This window comes from Vigna angularis, chromosome 11 (assembly GCF_016808095.1).
Source record: "Vigna angularis cultivar LongXiaoDou No.4 chromosome 11, ASM1680809v1, whole genome shotgun sequence".
NCBI lineage: Eukaryota > Viridiplantae > Streptophyta > Magnoliopsida > Fabales > Fabaceae > Vigna > Vigna angularis.
The window spans coordinates 23,522,819-23,540,631 of record NC_068980.1 but is presented as its reverse complement, the minus strand read 5'-3'; the positions used below and the strand labels follow the sequence as shown (position 1 = coordinate 23,540,631).

General features: G+C 36.6%; 1 protein-coding gene across 1 annotated transcript; it reads left to right on the top strand.

Moving 5' to 3' along the window:
- Positions 1-1,918: 1,918 nt before the first annotated feature.
- Positions 1,919-14,124, top strand: LOC108332355 (uncharacterized). Its single transcript, XM_017567578.2, has 4 exons — positions 1,919-2,001; positions 2,084-2,871; positions 3,460-3,705; positions 13,562-14,124. Exons 2-4 carry the CDS (start codon positions 2,161-2,163, stop codon positions 13,688-13,690), a joined length of 1,086 nt encoding a protein of 361 aa, XP_017423067.1. The 5' UTR covers positions 1,919-2,001; positions 2,084-2,160; the 3' UTR covers positions 13,691-14,124.
- The last annotated feature ends 3,689 nt before the right edge of the window (positions 14,125-17,813 follow it).

Genomic DNA, 17,813 nt, shown 5'->3' with positions numbered 1-17,813 from the left:
CATTTTGCTTCACGATCAATTTCCTAATCTTATTGACAGTCTCTCCATTACTTTCGAAGATTCTTTTGAGGAACTTGTCTTAGTAGGACTTTCAACTTGATTGCTCTTGGGTTTCGTCCTTCCACTAGAAGATTCTCCTAGTGTTAGTGGGCGTTTCCTAGGATTCTCTTTTGGTGCAACAAGTAAAAGTCTTTATCCTCTTACGGCTCTACTTGAGAGAATGATTTCCAGATTTGGGCTCTAAAAGGATGGGTCAGAGATGTGGTTTAGGATTCTCACGTGAGAAAGAATCCCGAAGATGAGACAGAGTAGTAGCGTCCTTTTGTGTTTGGATTGTAGTTGGATAGGGTTTGGTTTAGGTGTAGAATGTTACCAATGAGAAGCATTGATGCTTTGAGAAGATGTTTTTGATAATGCACTTGAAGACTTGAAGAAATATTTACATACATTGTTAAAGCACTTTTTTAGAAACCATTTGTAGTAGACTTTTACTTACACTTGTAAATCATTAAGAGTCTTGTAACTTATTTTTTAGTATGTTTTACTTTCGACAATAATTAATATAAAGCCCATGGAGAAAACTATAAATATAGGTTAAAACATGGTTGTTGGAACTTTTGTTATGCATTTATTATAGCGTTAACTACTTTAATTGCCGATCCTAAGCTGACTTTAGTATTGGAGTACCTTTAGTAGGTATCTCTTGATCAATTAGCGAACAACTTACCTTAGCACTAAGAAGACAACATTGAAATGTACAATTAGGAAATTATTCTAAATGGACGTTCATCTCTACACCCAAAACACTTAGTAAGACCGAACTAGATCTTATATATATCAACTTTATTTTCTTATTATTTCTTTTAATGCGTACTTTATTTCCTCTTGAGTAATAATTATCCTGCTACTATAATAGAAAGATTCAACTCAACTCAACTAAAGATTATATTAGAGAAAACTTCTGAACTTAATTGTTGGATTGCTTAAGGATTGATCTATCTACATAAGTGTTCAAGATTAAGAGTATTTAACAAATGATTTTCTATTCTATTTAAGTATTGATTGTGCTGATTTTAGTTACTAATTTTCTAATTTGTTGAAGCAAATATTTATTATATAAACTATTAATGTAACATTTTAATTCTAATTAAGAAAATAATATGAGCTAAATTTTATAATTTTGTTTCTAGTTCCTAAAATATGATGCAAAATTAGATTTCGTTTCTCTCGAAGACTTTCATAGTGATTGGTGTCCAAACTTAAAAAATGAATGCATAGTCCTCGTCATTAAACGACATTAATGATCTGCTGATATGGCAAACAAAGTTATCATATGTGTATCCACATTAACACATCTGTTAAACTTTAAATATGTTTTTAATCTTTTAACTTTAATATAAAATTGTATTTCGTCGTATGAACACATTAATACATCTATGACTGATATAATGATGTTACTATGCATATTATTTATTATATACTAACATTGATACACATGTCAATTCCCGTGATAATATAATCATTACATCAACAAATCATTAATATCTTTTGATAACGATAATTACGTTAATTCATTTTTATACTTTAATTCAAGTTTTTGTAGGAATTAAGACCCAAAAATGAGAATATAAAATAATTAAATAACTTTATATTATATTTTTTTTATCTTATATTTAAAATCATCAAATATTTTTATAAGAAAAATTTATATCAAGATGTCCTTTCTTGGACTAGGTTACTTGGACTCTCATTGATGTATTTTAAATTCACATGTTTTACTTTAAAGATTATTGTTTTCCTATAATTCAGTTATTTATGTTTTTTTTAATATTTTACATATTTATTTTATAATTTCAAACATTTTTAAATTTTATTTAAATTAAAAAGTATGTCAAATACAATAAGAAAACTTAGAGTATCCCTGCTCAGGTGCCATATCTCTTTCCGGGTCGCTATTTACCTGTTACATGCCTCAGTTCAGAGTATTTTCTTCGTCTTTCAGTAAGTGAGCTAAACCGTTTCTTCGTCTTGAAAAATATCTTGGATTTTTCGTTAACCCTTACTCAATTTTTACCTTTGTTAGGTTATGCAAATGCTGAAGTTGATGACCGATGATGCCGTATAGTAACAAAAAAGTTTCTTCATTTTCGTTCTCTTGAAATGAAGCTAACATTAGGCATTGCATATTGTCCTCATAGCTTCCCCAAACTCCTCAATTGTTTTTCTTTTGGCTCTCTGGGTAGACCCTTTTGCTCTTCAGCACCGTCATCTTCCCCGACTTGTGTGAAACCTCAAGTTCCCCTCTATTTGAGACCACCCATTTACTCAACCAAGTTGTGTGACCTCAAGAAATGGCACGATTGGGCCAAAGGTCTTTCCTTTTCAATTGGGTCGACTTTTGTGCAGTCAGATAATGGACCGGACTCAAGCATGCTCTGCAGGGAGCTCAAGTGGTTCATGGAGGATGCTGTTGAAGACCGCTCACTAGCTACGGAGGATGATGAAGAGGTGACAATGAGGGTTGATATAGAGGAGCTTTACAGTTTGTGGAAGCAAAGGGTCCAAGAGAGGAGACCCTTTCAGTATGTGGTTGGGTGTGAGCATTGGAGGGACTTGATATTGAGTGTCCAAGAAGGAGTATTGATTCCAAGACCTGAGACACAACTTGTTGTTGATATTGTGTCAGATGTGGTGTCAGAGAATGAGGATTTGAGGAGTGGGGTTTGGGCTGATTTGGGCACTGGAAGTGGTGCCCTTGCTATTAGTATTGGTCGGGTTTTGGGGAATGAAGGAGGGAGAGTTATTGCCACAGATTTAAGCCCTGTGGCTGTTGCCGTTGCAACTTATAATGTGCAGAGGTATTGCTTACAGGTTAGCGATTCTAACTTTTCAATCTCCATGCTTTCAATTCCTCTTGGCCTTTTTCAACCATGGTTTTAACAGCCCCTGTTGGTTTTATATGAAATTGCTGAAAAGTTGGAGGACATATTTCCACCTTCCATGTGAGTTTTTGCCAATATGTTTTTGTTGATTTTTCAATTTCCTTTCATTCCATGTATCTTGCATGATGGTCTATGATGGTCTATGTGTGTGTGTTTTGTTTTCAAGTCAAAGCAGAGACTTGATTTCATGTTTAGAAGCTCCAAATGTCCATTCAAGTCAATGAGACTTGTCCTTGTTCATCAGAATGTGTATAAACCGCAACAAAACTCGTTTTGGGTTAAGACACATCAAATGTTGCTGGGGATGAAAACCCAGCCTTTTGTTTAAATAGATACCAGGAGAAGTATATTGACAAACTAAAATAAAGTAGAGGAATTTAAAATTGTTGACTTTTATCGATACGTCTTTTGTTGTTTATCACGTTGTCCCTTTAAAGTATATTTTCTTTATACATCTTATCACTTCCAGTTATGATTATTATGATTCACATTTGAACTACTTTGTTGTCCTTTGCAGGACAAAATTGACTTAAGGGAAGGATCCTGGTTTGAACCATTGAAAGATATGGAAGGAAAGCTAGCTGGTCTAGTGAGTAACCCACCTTATATACCAAGTGAAGACATATCTGGTCTACAAGCTGAAGTTGGTAGACATGAACCGAGATTAGCGTTAGATGGAGGTATTGAAGGAATGAATGCACTTCTGCATCTTTGTGATGGGGCTGCTTTAATGTTGAAACCTGGTGGATTTTTTGCTTTTGAGGTATGGATCTTCTGCTTTCTACAAATTTGTACCAAATGTTTCTTTCTTATTGTGTGTCTGTTTTCTAAGATACTCATATAAATAATATAATCATTACCACCTAGCTTAATTGGATTGCAATTGAGTGACCTGTAATACCTTTGAGGAGGGGACATTTTGATTCAGAATAAGTTGTCCGTTTGGCACATCTATTCAAAGTTGGAAACTTGGGAAATAATCGTTATAAGCAATCCCCTTTGTAGAAAGGTTATATTATAGTTATATTCGTAATTCTAGAAAATAAGAAGTCATTTTTTATTAAATTATTTTTTGTCACTTTACTAGAATTCAAGTAATTTTCTCAAAGATGCCAATCGACTTTCCTTTCTTTTTGTTATTTTTTGTTAAATTGTTATGTGTATTCTTATTCATCTTTAATATGCTTATTATGATGCTTATCTTACAAACCTTTGAGATTCTATTGGAGACAAGGATTGAACATACATTGGAAGACTTCAAAAAATTAATATGAAAGAAAAAGGATTTTTATTCAATTTGATTAATTTTGAACATTAGCCTTTATATGTAGAGAACTCTAATCCTATAGTAATAATTACAAAGATATCTCTAGAATCTTCTAATATCTTCTAACAACTTCTTAGAATTGTAACAACTTTTGTAATATATTTAATATCCTACTAACAGTAGGTTAGCCTCTATATATGGAGAGCTATAATCTTATAGTAATAATTACATAGATATCTCTAGAATCTTCTAACAAATTCTAGTAATACATTTAATATCCTACTAACAACACTCCCCCTCAAGCTATTGAATGGACATCTATCATTCCTAGCCTACATGTGAGATCATGAAATCATTTAGTGAGAAGACCTACAGTAAACAAACATGCTAATTGAAGCTTAGACGGGACGTAAGAAGTAGTGTAGTATGTATCGTACAATTCATGATACGAATTATACGATACGATTCAACTCCTGTGTAATACAAATTGTGAGATGTATCGCTTTTACTCCTAAATCGTACTCGAATCGTACGATACAAGTGCGAATCGCACGAATCGTGATTCAATTCACAATACAGATCTACCCTCAATATGAAACCCTAATTTTTCCCCTTTTGTAGTCTTGTGTGCACCTCTTGTCTGTTCAGTGGGTTTGCACAACTTGCATTTGTAGTGCGATGGTCGTGTGGTGGCCGCATGACAATGTTGTGTTCCTCTGTTCTGGTCTTAGAGGTTTCTTTTGTACTATGGTGGGAAAGTGTTTATGATTTTAGGGTTAATGTGGCGACTATGGCACCACTTGGCCTTTTGTGCTTTCATGAGTGAACAAATAATCCTAGGATGTTTTTAGTGGGTTAGTGTTACGTATTCGAGTAGGAGAGTAATTAAACACGATCACAATAGGTAGAACAAATGATTATGGATGAATGAATCTCTTTTATTGATGGTAATATCTAAATAAATAAAAGTAAACAAGGATAACTGGGAGCATAACCTCCCTCACAGGACTCTAGCTGCCTGTCAACAAAACTCAATAATAAAAAACATGCCTTCAACCCTAGCGTCTAGGCTTTATTTATATTAAATATTTACCTAGAATATAGTTCTATTTACTATAATTAACTTATACTGAATATTTCCCTAGGATTTAGCTCTAATTACTGTAATTAGCTTGTACTGAATATTTCCCTAGGATATAGTCCTAATTATTGTAATTAACTTGTACTGAATATTTCCCTGGGATATAGCTCTATTTACTATAATTATTACTAAGTATTTCCCGCATATCCTAACTGTTGTCCCAGTTAGGATAGTCACTCTTCAACCGATCGGCTCAGGGTCTTCGCTGCTTCCCATTGCTTCGCTCGAGCTCTCACCGCCTTCGGCCGTTCGGCTCGACTCCTCACCGTCTTCCACCGTTCGGCCTGACCTCTCCCCACTTTCCACCGTTCAGTCTGGCATCTCCCCGCTTTCCACCATTTGGCTTGGTCTTCCGTCTTCCCCCGTTCGGCCTTCTCCTTCTCTCCTATACCTTTTTCTCTCATATACCTTCCAATCCCTAACATTACCCACCGCCTGATGATCAACCTCTTCCTCAAGGTTGAAATCTGGATATTGCTCTTTGATAGTTATTGCATCCTCCCACGTTGAAATCTGGATATTCCTCAAGGTTGAAATCTGAATAGCTATGTTACTGAGACGGTCCACCACCACCAATACAACATCATACCCTTGGGATTTGGGCAACTTCACTGTAAAATCCATGCTTATTTCCTCCCAAATAGCGTTGGGTATGGGCAAAGGTTGCAGCAACCCCTATGAAGAAGATGACAGGTACTTATGCTGTTGGCACACCAGGCAACTTGCAACGGAGTCAATCACTGCTTTCTTCATTCCTATCCAATAAAGTGATTGAGCTATCTTGCGATACGTCCGGTATACCCTTGAATGCCCCCCTGTCCGAGTCATGTGAAACTCAACTATTAGTTTAGGTACCCAGGCTGATTGAGCCGAGATCACAAGTCTCCCCTTATGGTGCAGTCTGTCATGCTCCATGGTAAAAGATCGGTGTGAGTTGGGGTCCCTTTTAAGATCTTCCATCACCTTCTTCAAGGCTTCATCCGCCTCAACCTCTTTCAGAATCTCTCCAAAATCTTGCCAATAAGGCTTGGCCACAACCCTCAATTCCTTCTCGTCCTTCGTACTTTCCTCCTTTTTTCGAGATAGAGCATTTGGAACCTTGTTGGTAACCCCTGACTTATACATAATTTCAAAATCATACCCTAGGAGCTTTGCGATCCAATTCTACTGATTCTGGGTGGTGATGCGTTGCTCCAATAGGTATCGGAGGCTCCTTTGGTTAGTGTGAACTACAAATCTTTAGCCCAACAGATAGGGTCTCTAGTGCTGTATGGCCATGACCAAAGCCTGCTGAAGAAAGTATATCGATTTGTTCAACGATCCCTCCGATAAAGCCTGCTGAAGAAAGTAATGGGCTTTTTTCCTTGAGTGAGAACCGCTCCTACTCCTCCTCCTGATGCATCACACTCAATATAGAAAGGTTGGTCAAAGTCAGGTAGAATCAATACTGGTGTAGTAGTAACGGCCTCCTTCAATCTAGTCATGGCTACATCAGCTTGTTCGGTCCATGTAAACTGCCCCTTCTTAAGCAATTCGGTCAATGGCTTGGCGATCTTCCCATAATCCTTCACGAAACGCCTATAGTACCCCGTCAGACCCAAAAACCCCCTTAAAGCCTTCAACGTCTTGGGCTTTTCCCAATCCATCACAACCCTCACTTTATCTTGATCCATCTCCACCCCCCTTTCCGAGATCAAATGTCCCAGATATCTTATCTGGGTCCTGCCGAACTCACATTTCTTCCTGTTAGCCACTCAACTGTTCCCCTCCAGCTTCCTCAACACTAACCCGACATGCTTCAAATGCTCCTCCCTTCTTGACTGAACACCATGGTCAGTTCCCTCCAATTCAGGGTTACTTCTCCCAGCTTGACGAGCCATTCTACCCCCAAAATTACATCAACTCCGCCCAATTCAAATAGATGGAACCGTTCGGTTACCTCTGCTTCTCCTATGCGGATCACTACCTCCTTACAGCACCCCCTCGTCTTCTTTTTCTGCCCATCTCCCAAGCTCACCTGATATGGTGGACTGTCTACCACGGGTAATCCCAGCTCTTTCACCAATTCCTTGCATATGAAGTTGTGGCTAGCGCCACTGTCTATCAAGATCAACACCTGTTTCTTCCCTATCTGTCCATGTAGTTTCATCGTTCTTGGCTGGATAAGGCCTCCAGCCGAGAAGGCCGACAGCTCCATCGGCATCTGGTCGAGTTCGGTCTCAACTTCTTCTTCTTCCTCCTCATTTGCCAATATAACCATCCGAAGGCTCCTTTCTGGACATTGGTGGGCTGGACCGAACGGTCCCCCACACCTGAAACACCTCCCTTCTTCCCTCCATTTCACAAATTCAGCATAGGGCAGATTCCTCACGTTCCTCCCCCTGTTGTCGGACGATGATCGGCCTATCCCACTCCCTTGTGTTCCTTCCCTTCTTCCTGTCCCCACACTCTTCGTGAATCCCGCTTGGCCCTCCATTCCAGCTCCCGCTCGGCTTGGGTTAGGCCGACTGAACTCCATTTGCGTTACTGCACCGCTCGGTTTCCCCCAAGACTGACTCTTGATCATACTTCCACCTCCCGTCTTCGTGCCCCCGTGGAGCTCCTCCACGTCCCTTGCCATCCTCATGGCGATTATCAATTCCTGCGGATTAAGCAGTCACACTTGATTACGAATCCGCTCCTGTAATCCGGCCATAAAGTATCCCATCAGTTGTTCTTTAGTCACTCCTTTCGTTTGACCTACCAAGATTTCAATATCTTGGATGTATTCTTCCATGGACCCTGATTGCTTACTGGCTGCGAAACTCTCGAAGACTGTTCCTCTGTTTCGTCCTCCGAACCTGATCACCAACGCCTCCTTTAAGCCGGGCCACGAATGGTTCTTGGCCTTCTCCCTCCAAAATCTGTACTAGTATCTGGCACTTCCCTCCATACTGATGTAGGCTAGCGTACCTTATCTTCCTCTGACACTCCTTGTAATTCAAAGAACCTCTCAGCTCTGTTGATCCAATTCAATGGATCAATTCCTTCAAAAATTGGTAACTCTACCCTTTTTCTCCAATTTGGTTGCTCTTGCGCACCACCCTCTTTCTCGCCTTCCTCTTCATCCCGCTGGTCCCTCCTCCCGTTGACAAACCCCTAGCTTCCATCCGAGTTGCCATCTAGATGTCGGTCTCGTCCTCCCATCATCCTCATTAGTTCTTGTAAATTCTTGCGTACTGCCGCCATCTCCGCCTCCAATCACCCCATGGACATCTCCACGTTTTCCAGTTTCCCTTCGACTGCAATCATTCTTCCCTCCATGATGTTCTTCACTCCTCTCGATCAGGATTCGACAAGTCGGACCAATTTTTACGTATCCGAGTAGGAGATGTTATTAAACACGATCACAATAGGTAGAACGAATGATAATGAATGAATGAATCTCTTTTATTGATGGTAATATCTGAATAAACAAAAGTAAACAAGGATAACTGGGAGCATAACCTCCCTCACAGGACTCTAGTTGTCTGTCAACAAAACTCAATAATAAAAAACATGCCTTCAACCCTAGTGTCTAAGCTTTATTTATATTAAATATTTCCCTAGAATATAGTTCTATTTACTATAATTAACTTATACTGAATATTTCCCTAGGATTTAGCTCTAATTACTGTAATTAGCTTGTACTGAATATTTCTCTAGGATATAGCCCTAATTACTGTAATTAACTTGTACTGAATATTTCCCTGGGGTATAGCTCTATTTACTATAATTATTACTAAATATTTCCCGCCTATCCTAACTGTTGTCCCAGTTAGGATAATCACTCTTTAGTCGATAGGCTCAGGGTCTTTGCTGCTTCCCATTGCTTCGCTCAAGCTCTCACCGCCTTCGGCCGTTTGGCTCGACTCCTCACCGTCTTCCACCGTTTGGCCTGACCTCTCCCCGCCTTCCACCGTTCGGTCTGGCCTCTCCCCGCTTTCCACCGTTCGGCTTGGTCTTCCATCTTCCCCCGTTCGGCCTTCTTCTTCTCTCCTATACCTTTTTCTCTCATATACCTTCCAACCCCTAACAGTTAGAATTGGGCCTATTTTTAACCTAAAATATTAACTCATTTAATTTAAAATATTTAAAGTGCAATTAGTAAATGGTAACTCCTAAAATTACTAATGCACCTGCCCAATCTGCATCAAAGTACCCAGAGAGCTGAATGCTTCCTTTATCCTCATATAACAATCCTTGCCCAGGAGCCTTTTTGACATACCTTAGAATGCGAATGATAGCATTCCAATAGTTAACACATGGAGCCTGCATGAACTGACTAACCACTCCAATTGCAAAAGATAGATCCGGCCTTGTAATAGTGAGATAAATTTGTTTTTCAACCAACCTCCTATATCTCTCTGGATCGGAGAATAATTCACCTTCTTCTATCCTTAATTTCTGATTTGGATCCATAGAACAATCTACTGTAATGAATCATGCATGTTTCTTGTAATATACCAAGAACATACTTTCTTTGGGAGATTACAACTCCATCTTTTGACTGAGCTACTTAAATGCAAAAGTATTTGAGACTTCCAAGATCCTTGGTTTGAAAATGTCTACACAAGTACTCCTTCAGTTGAGATATTCCAGTGGCATTATTTCTTGTAATGACTATATCATCAACTTATACTATTAAGTAAACACATTTCCCAAGAGATGTATGACTAATAAAAAATCGAATGGTCTGCTTCATCGTTTTAGCCCAAATTTTTGAACAATGGAGCTAAACTTTCCAAACCAAGCATGTGGTGATTGCTTGAGGCCATATAGAGATCGATGCAATTTGCATACTATACCAGACTTCTCTTGAGCAACAAACCCAAGAGGTTGCTCCATATAAACTTCTTCCTCAAGATCACCATGGAGGAATGCATTCTTGATATCCAATCGATGAAGTGGCCAGTGACGAATTGCTGCCATGGAAAAGAGGCGAATAGTAGTCATCTTGGCTACATGAGAGAAAATGTCACAATAATCAAGACCATAAACCTGAGTGTACCCTTTTGCAACTAACTGGGTTTTGAGCCGATCAATTTCACCATCAGGGTCGACTTTAATTGCATAGACCCATCGGCAACCAACCATCTTTTTGCTTGGCAAAAGGGGCATGAGCTCCCAAGTATTACTGTGGTCAAGAGCTTGCATTTCTGCAACCATGACTTGTCGCCATCTAGGGTGAGCAAGCACTTCATTCACATTTTTAGGTATAACCACATAGGATACTGAGGATAAAATAGAATAATAGGAAGGCGACAATATGTGATAGCTAAGCAAATTACAAATGGGATATGGGTTTCGAATGGAACGAGTACCTTTTCTGAGAGCAATGGGCCAACCTGAATCAACTTCACCAGGAGGCGTGGTATGAAGTGATAAGGGAGAAGAATCTGAAGTAGGGGATTCACCATTTTCTCAGAGAGGTGGACTATCCATCGTGGTCCTATGTGGGATGATATCAGTATGTGGAGAGAAGGGCGCAAGAGGACTTTGATCAAGACTTGGATTGACCGAGACATTGGAAATATTGGACTCAACCACTGGAATAGGAAGGACCTGTTGGAGGATATGAACACCGTGAATAGATGGAAAGAAGTAAGGAGTTTGTTCAAAGAATGTGACATTGGCAGAGATGTAATACTTCTTGGTTTCAAGAGAATAACACCAATATTCTTTTTGGAGTTGAGAATAGCAGGAGCTGAGAGTTTGTCTAGTCCTGGAGATATGTCATGAATGAAACATACACAATCAAAAACTTGGGAAGATATGTGAAAGAGAGGATCATTGGGAAATAGAATGGAGAAAGGGACTTTATGATAGAGAGAAGAGGAGGGCATCCTATTAATAAGATAACATGTAGTTAAAATGACATCCTCCAGTGATGGACATGAATATAGGCATTAAGCAAAAGAGTACGAGCAGTTTCAACCAAGTGTTTATTTTTCCTTTCTGCTATACTATTTTGCTGCGGTGTGTGAGGACAAGTGGACTGATGTAATAGACCATGGAAACTCAAGATTGCAGAAAAGGTGGATGAGAAATACTCTTTGGCATTATCACTTCTTAAGATTTTGATTACTTTACCAAATTGATTCTTGATTTCATTCAAAAGGATGTAAAGATGGGTAACAATTCAGAGTGATCTTTCATAAGATAAACCCAAACCCAAGTACATTTTGAATATTATAATGCTTTAATACTTAACCTTTCTTCACCCCCTTTTTGATCAGAATAAAAAATAGAATAACTCCCCCTAAACAAATGCATACAAGTAAGTAGAAGCTCCCCCTCAATTTATCAATCCAATCATCATGGAGCTCCCCCTCAATATGATAGTAAAAGTAACAAGTAGTAACTCAGTAATGAATAAGAAGCAAAGTTTCATTAATACTTAAATAGAAGTACAATTTTAAAATTCCTCACTAGACCCATCCTCATACTCTTCTTCTAAATGAAGCTCAATATTGGTCGGCCTATTATTTATGTCACTAATGAGGCCACACATTTGTTCAAGTTGAGCAACATGAAGTGAGAGCAATTCTTGATGCGTTGTGGCTTAGAGGTTGTACATTACCTCCATCCTCCTAGTGAGAGTTGCAATATTTTCCTCCATAGATGAGGATTAGCCTTCATGAGCTCTTGATGGTCCAACGACATCTGTAGCATCAAGCATAGGACCATCTTCCTCCCCTTCTTCAACAGGGACATCCCCTTTGTGGATGAAGTTGTTACCATGGGGAATAAATCCCATTTTCCTTAATGCCCCTTGTCCAATCTCATTTAAGGGCAGAGTGTTGGAGACCTTTTCTCCTTCAATGTTGACACCTTTGTAATCACAAATTCTAGATATTAACAAAGCATAGGGGAGGTAGTAGACTAGATACCTCTTAGCCTTCAACAATGATATGATTTAGCAGCCCATTGTTTAGAACATTGGGTATGGTTTATGGCTCGTGGAGGAGGATCCAGACAATAAGGTAATGGATGAGACGTTCATCCATTTTGAGACCACCCACCAAAAGTTGTTTGCGCTCAATGTGCTGTTGAGGGTTCTTGAGAAATGAGCGGTAGGCTAGAATGCGGTTAAATCCCTCAACCCCAATATGCACTTTCACTGCATCTTCACAGATGGGAAGATGAGCCACATTTTCCTAGATATCATTATCAAGGATAATATTGACTCCCTTCACTTTTGTGTAAGCAACATCATCCGTAACCTTGAAGTTGAAGTAGAAGACCCGAACCAAATTCGAGAAGTTGACACCTTTTAGTTCTACCAAGTGTTGCAACCCTTGATTTTCAAGAAGATCAAGGAACTGGAAACCACTGTTTAGTATACATCTTATGTAGTAATTATGCAAATAGCAGTAGCAACCACACTTATTTTTTGGATGGCTATAATCCAGAATTTGTTTAGTAGCATATAGCCATAGTTAAAGGAATCTTACGCAGCAACCACTGATAGGACTTTGAGAGTGTATGAAAGGAGGAAAAGGAATTAAAAGAAATAAGTCATAAGATGTTAGGAGGGGTTATGGGGACAGTTAGGACTGTTAGGAGGTTAGCTGTTATATGTTCGGGTAGGAGTTAGCTTTATAAGGAAGAAGGGGTGTCTAGGGACAGACATGTTTTTGTTTTGTTGTTTCTTAGGGACAGGACCATTGCATCCTATGTGAAGGGAGAGGTCTCCCTTGGAAGTTTCGGGCTGTATTCTTTGTCATCAAGAATAATAATATAGACTGTTTTCAATGTTCCTGTGTGTGTTGGTGTTTTCTGGTGTGAGTTCTGGATTTCTTGTTCCAAGAAATCTATCAACCACATTGCTTTTTGAAGGTTGTATTGCTGAAATTGTGAAATTGTGTGGTAAATACACATAGATACAACCACTCTATGTGACTGAGATAGTTTTGTTATTAATTGTTTCTTTGCATATTTATATATTTAAGTATATGTTACATTTTTTAATGTTTATATAATGTTTATGAATCGTACAATACGCGATACGATTCGTGATTCAACTACCATGCTTGTAGTATCTAGAGATGGTTACATTAGTAGACACATGATACGTTAGTTGTAATCTAGGACTTATAGAATCCAAATCCAAAAGTGGATGATCCTGTTTTATGCTTGCCAATCTCTTATTTTTTTTTTTCTAAATGTTTCTTAATTTTTTCTTAATAGACAAATGGCGAGAAGCAGTGCCGGGCTCTTGTTGATTACATGAAAAGCAGAAGTGGAAGCTTCTACAATTTAGAAATACTTGCTGATTTTGCTGGTATTCAAAGATTTGTTATTGGATTTCACCAATAAGCAATTTTTGAGTTAGATGCATGATTATTTAATTATGTTTTTGGTTGAATAGTTCTCCCTTTGTTCTAGTTTCTTTTAAGTCTTCTCAGCTATTTGTTGAGCTATTTGTTGAACACATTGTTTCTGGCAAAAGTTTAATTTGTATGCACCAAACAAAAACCAACAAATTTATCCTGTGATATTTGTGATTTTGATGCACTGAACATTTTATAGGTTATAGGGTAGGTGTCTGAAAGTTGTAGATGTTGTTTAGTGAAATCATCTAAGAGATGTTTTTAATTGTTAGTTTAGTTATTTAGGTTTCCGTTTTGTACACCTAAGTAAATTGTAACTGTTGTGTAGTTCTTCACAAGGTTGAATGTTGTTTATATACTAAATATATGAAGTGTATTGAAACTGATACAAATTATAATATATTGTTCTTCCCTTTTGTATATTTTTTCATTTACAAACATTATTATGTATTCATGTGATAGTTTCAAAAACTGTCATACATCTTGTCACTATAAAATATGATATGGTAGATTTAATCGAATCGTCACAACATCTCACATTTAATGATGTTTTAAATATGTGAATAATGTCAATTAAAATTATCGTAAACTTTTTATTGAAAAGCAATTTCAATGTAAGTAGTAGCACATTGAAACGTTATTATTTTCATTCTCTTATGACATTTGCAATCATTACCGTAATTTAAATATTATATTGTTAACTTAATTATTAATTTAGTTTTATATTTAGATTTATGATTTATTTTGATTTGTATATTTTTTTTTAATTAATTGGATTTTAATATTTTTTAAACAGAGTTAATATTCCTTTCATTAAATTGATTGATAATGATATGGTTTAGAAGTATCATATATTAAAATTTAGATCATCTTCCAACTTAAAATTCCTCTATTTTTTTTTCTTCCTCCAACTTCCTCTCTTCCATCACCTTTTCCAAATCTATCAAACAAACATTATAACTTACAAATATTAATGAAGGAAGTTGAATCCATAACATATCTCACCATCTCTCCCAGCTTTACCACTAAAAACCAGTCTTGTAACTCTTCCTAATAAAAAGTATAATAACACACAAAGTTAATTCACCCACATTTTCGTTCATTGTTTGAATATTTAACATTAATAAAAATGTACACATATTGCCATTTAGTGACTACTCCCACTCCACAATGCTAGACTAGAAGAAGTCACAACCACAAATTTTCTTAAAAAAATTCAACATAAAAACAAGAATAAACTTACTTCAGAGACGAAATGGTGCATGTCCCTATTTTTTGAAATTAACATCCTTTTCTCGATTTTTTTTAGTTATAAACCATTTTTGAATTTTATTGACGTGAGTATCATCAGGAAATTTTTTCAAACTAGGACAATTTCATTTTTCTAAAGGCTAAATTCTCATCCTGCTTTTTCTAATTTCATACGTTATTTGGGGCTGAAATTTTGTTTCTTAGGAACGAATTCCTAGCAATATTTTTTTTTCTAATTTTATAGTTTTGTATATTTATTTATAATAAATTAATTTATTATAATTTTATAATTTTTTATAAACTCATGTAAATATAAACTTAAAAAATAAATTTAATTTAATATTTATAAATTAATTAAGAATAAAATTTTTGAAGAGTGATTATAATAAATAAGATAATTTAAATATATTATAATTATGACAATAGAAAAATTATCGTATAATTATAGTTGTTTTTTATAAAATTAATTTTGGTAAATGTATATTATTAGGTTAAAATAATTTATGTAATAAAATTTTTTTGTGTATTTTTATTCACTTAATATTTTCTTCATACAATTACATACCATAATTTATTATTTAATCTCACAAATTCTAATAATAAAATAAAAATTATTTTTATTTTATACGAGTCTTACAATAAACCTTTTGGAGGATCTTGAAACACATATTGGAACTCCTCTAACAAACTATGTAAGTTAGAAGACTTAAGGACATGAGTGGTGGTTAGATATAAGACCCGAAGAAAATGGTGGTTATGAGATTTGAGTATTATTGTTTGATGATTGGTGTGTAATGCTTAGGTGTTTCTTTTTGTGATTATAATTGTTATGTTATTATTTAATATTATTGTTGATTACGTAGCATACATGATTTGTATGTTGTTATTTTGGTGATTGTGTGTGTGATAGTATCAATATGATGTGCTTATTTGTTGGTATGAGTATTGTTTAGGAAGGAATAAGTGTGAGTTCAATTCTTAGGGATAAAAGTTTAAGAGAAACTTAGATTTTAAATATATTTTTGGTCCAAGGGTAAAAGAGTCTTTCACCTTTATTAATTGATGTAGAAATTAATATAAGGGATGTAGAAAACAAAAGAATAAACTTAAAATCTGAAAGTTAAAAGATTACATGAATCTTTTTGGAAGAGTTAGTTGATATATTTTAAAAAGTAGTTGAGATAAAATATCGGAGAAAATCTTGATGGTTTTATAAATTAAGTGAGCGATTTTATTTTAATAAAAAAGATAGAGATAGAATAGAAGAAGATAAAAAGAAGAGTAAAAAGGGTCTACATATTGTTACCCTAATCCTAAAAAACGAAATAGAGAGAGATCAGGGAGAGAAAAGACGTTTTCTAGGAGATAAGAGGAAAAATTTGTGGGGTTGGTAGGTTATTATTAGAGGTTTGTGGAAGGGTTTTCCAAGATAGTGGGGTCGTTGACGCAATTGACTCGTAAGGATCAACTATTTGTTTGGAGAGACAAATATGAGACAATTTTTTAGGAGATGAAAAAGATGTTGACATTTGCTCTAGTGTTGGTAATTCCAAACACCGAGAAAGTTTTTGAGGTGTATTGTGATGCTTCGTATCAAGTATTAGGATGTGTACTAATGCAAGAAAGGAAACTTGTGGTGTATGCATCTCGTCAGTTAAAGGTACATGAGAATAATTATCTGACACATGATATGGAGTTTGTTGTTGTAGTCTTTGCTTTAAAGACATGGAGACATTATCTATATAGGTCGCGTTTTCAAGTCATTAGTAACACTAATGTAAAAACAACGTATAACGTCACGCGTTCAACGTCCAACCACTAAATAGCCAATGTTAAAAATGACTGGTGGCTTTTTTGTAAATAAATACAATCATTAGACGTCGTTTAGAATTATAATTCGACATCAATTTGTTATATTGGGTAAATTTTGCGAAAATGTTTGGCGTGAAGGTGAAAATCTATTTACGTATTACGTCGAATTCCCTAGAATTAGACATCAAAAAGATATAAAATGTCGAATGCCCAAGCGTTAGATGTTAAAAGGTTAGTGAATTCATTAAAACTTTGAGCGGGAGATTGAAAATTCATTCACTTTATCTTAGCGCGCGATACCCTCTTCTCTGCTCAATCTGGAACAAAGTTTGAGGACCATCACATGTAATTTTTCTTTCATTTGTTACAAATACATGTGTATAGTATAAAATATTAACCGAGTGGTTACAAACAACCAACCGGATATTCAGGTAATCTGTTTATATCTTATTCTGTTTATATTTTGTTGGGCTTATATCAGCTTAGGATCAATGAGGTAAATTATAAATACAAAGCCAGGGCCAAAAGCCAGGTACGTTCCACTTACGCATTATTCACTCTACGCTACTCTCAAATACTCAATAGTGAAAATCATTCACAAAACATTCAACTAAGAGCCGAGGCTCCTCAAAATCACACGCCTAACTTGAGTGTCGGAGTATCTTTTGCAGGTACATCCACCCTCGTCAAGAAGGAGACCGATCGGCTTGCGCCAACACCGATCGGCCAACAGTACGAGTTTGGAGGCGAGCGAGCGGTTCAGACACATCGGCAGGTTAGTCTCTCGGTCCCGCAAAATATCTACCGAGACATTTTATGCCCCCCAAGTCCGAGTTAAGCGGTTGGCTTTAGCCGTGGTTAACTATAGGACTGATGAGTTTGAGGGAGGCTGCGTTGGTGGAACTGAAAGCGTTTTACCGCTCGACCTTCAACAGTACATTAACCGAGGGCTTTACCCCTCGACCTTTGACAATAACCGAGCGGGATTTACCGCTTGTCTTTCAGAAGGAGTTAAACATGCATTTTGGAAAATTTCAAGTCTAACC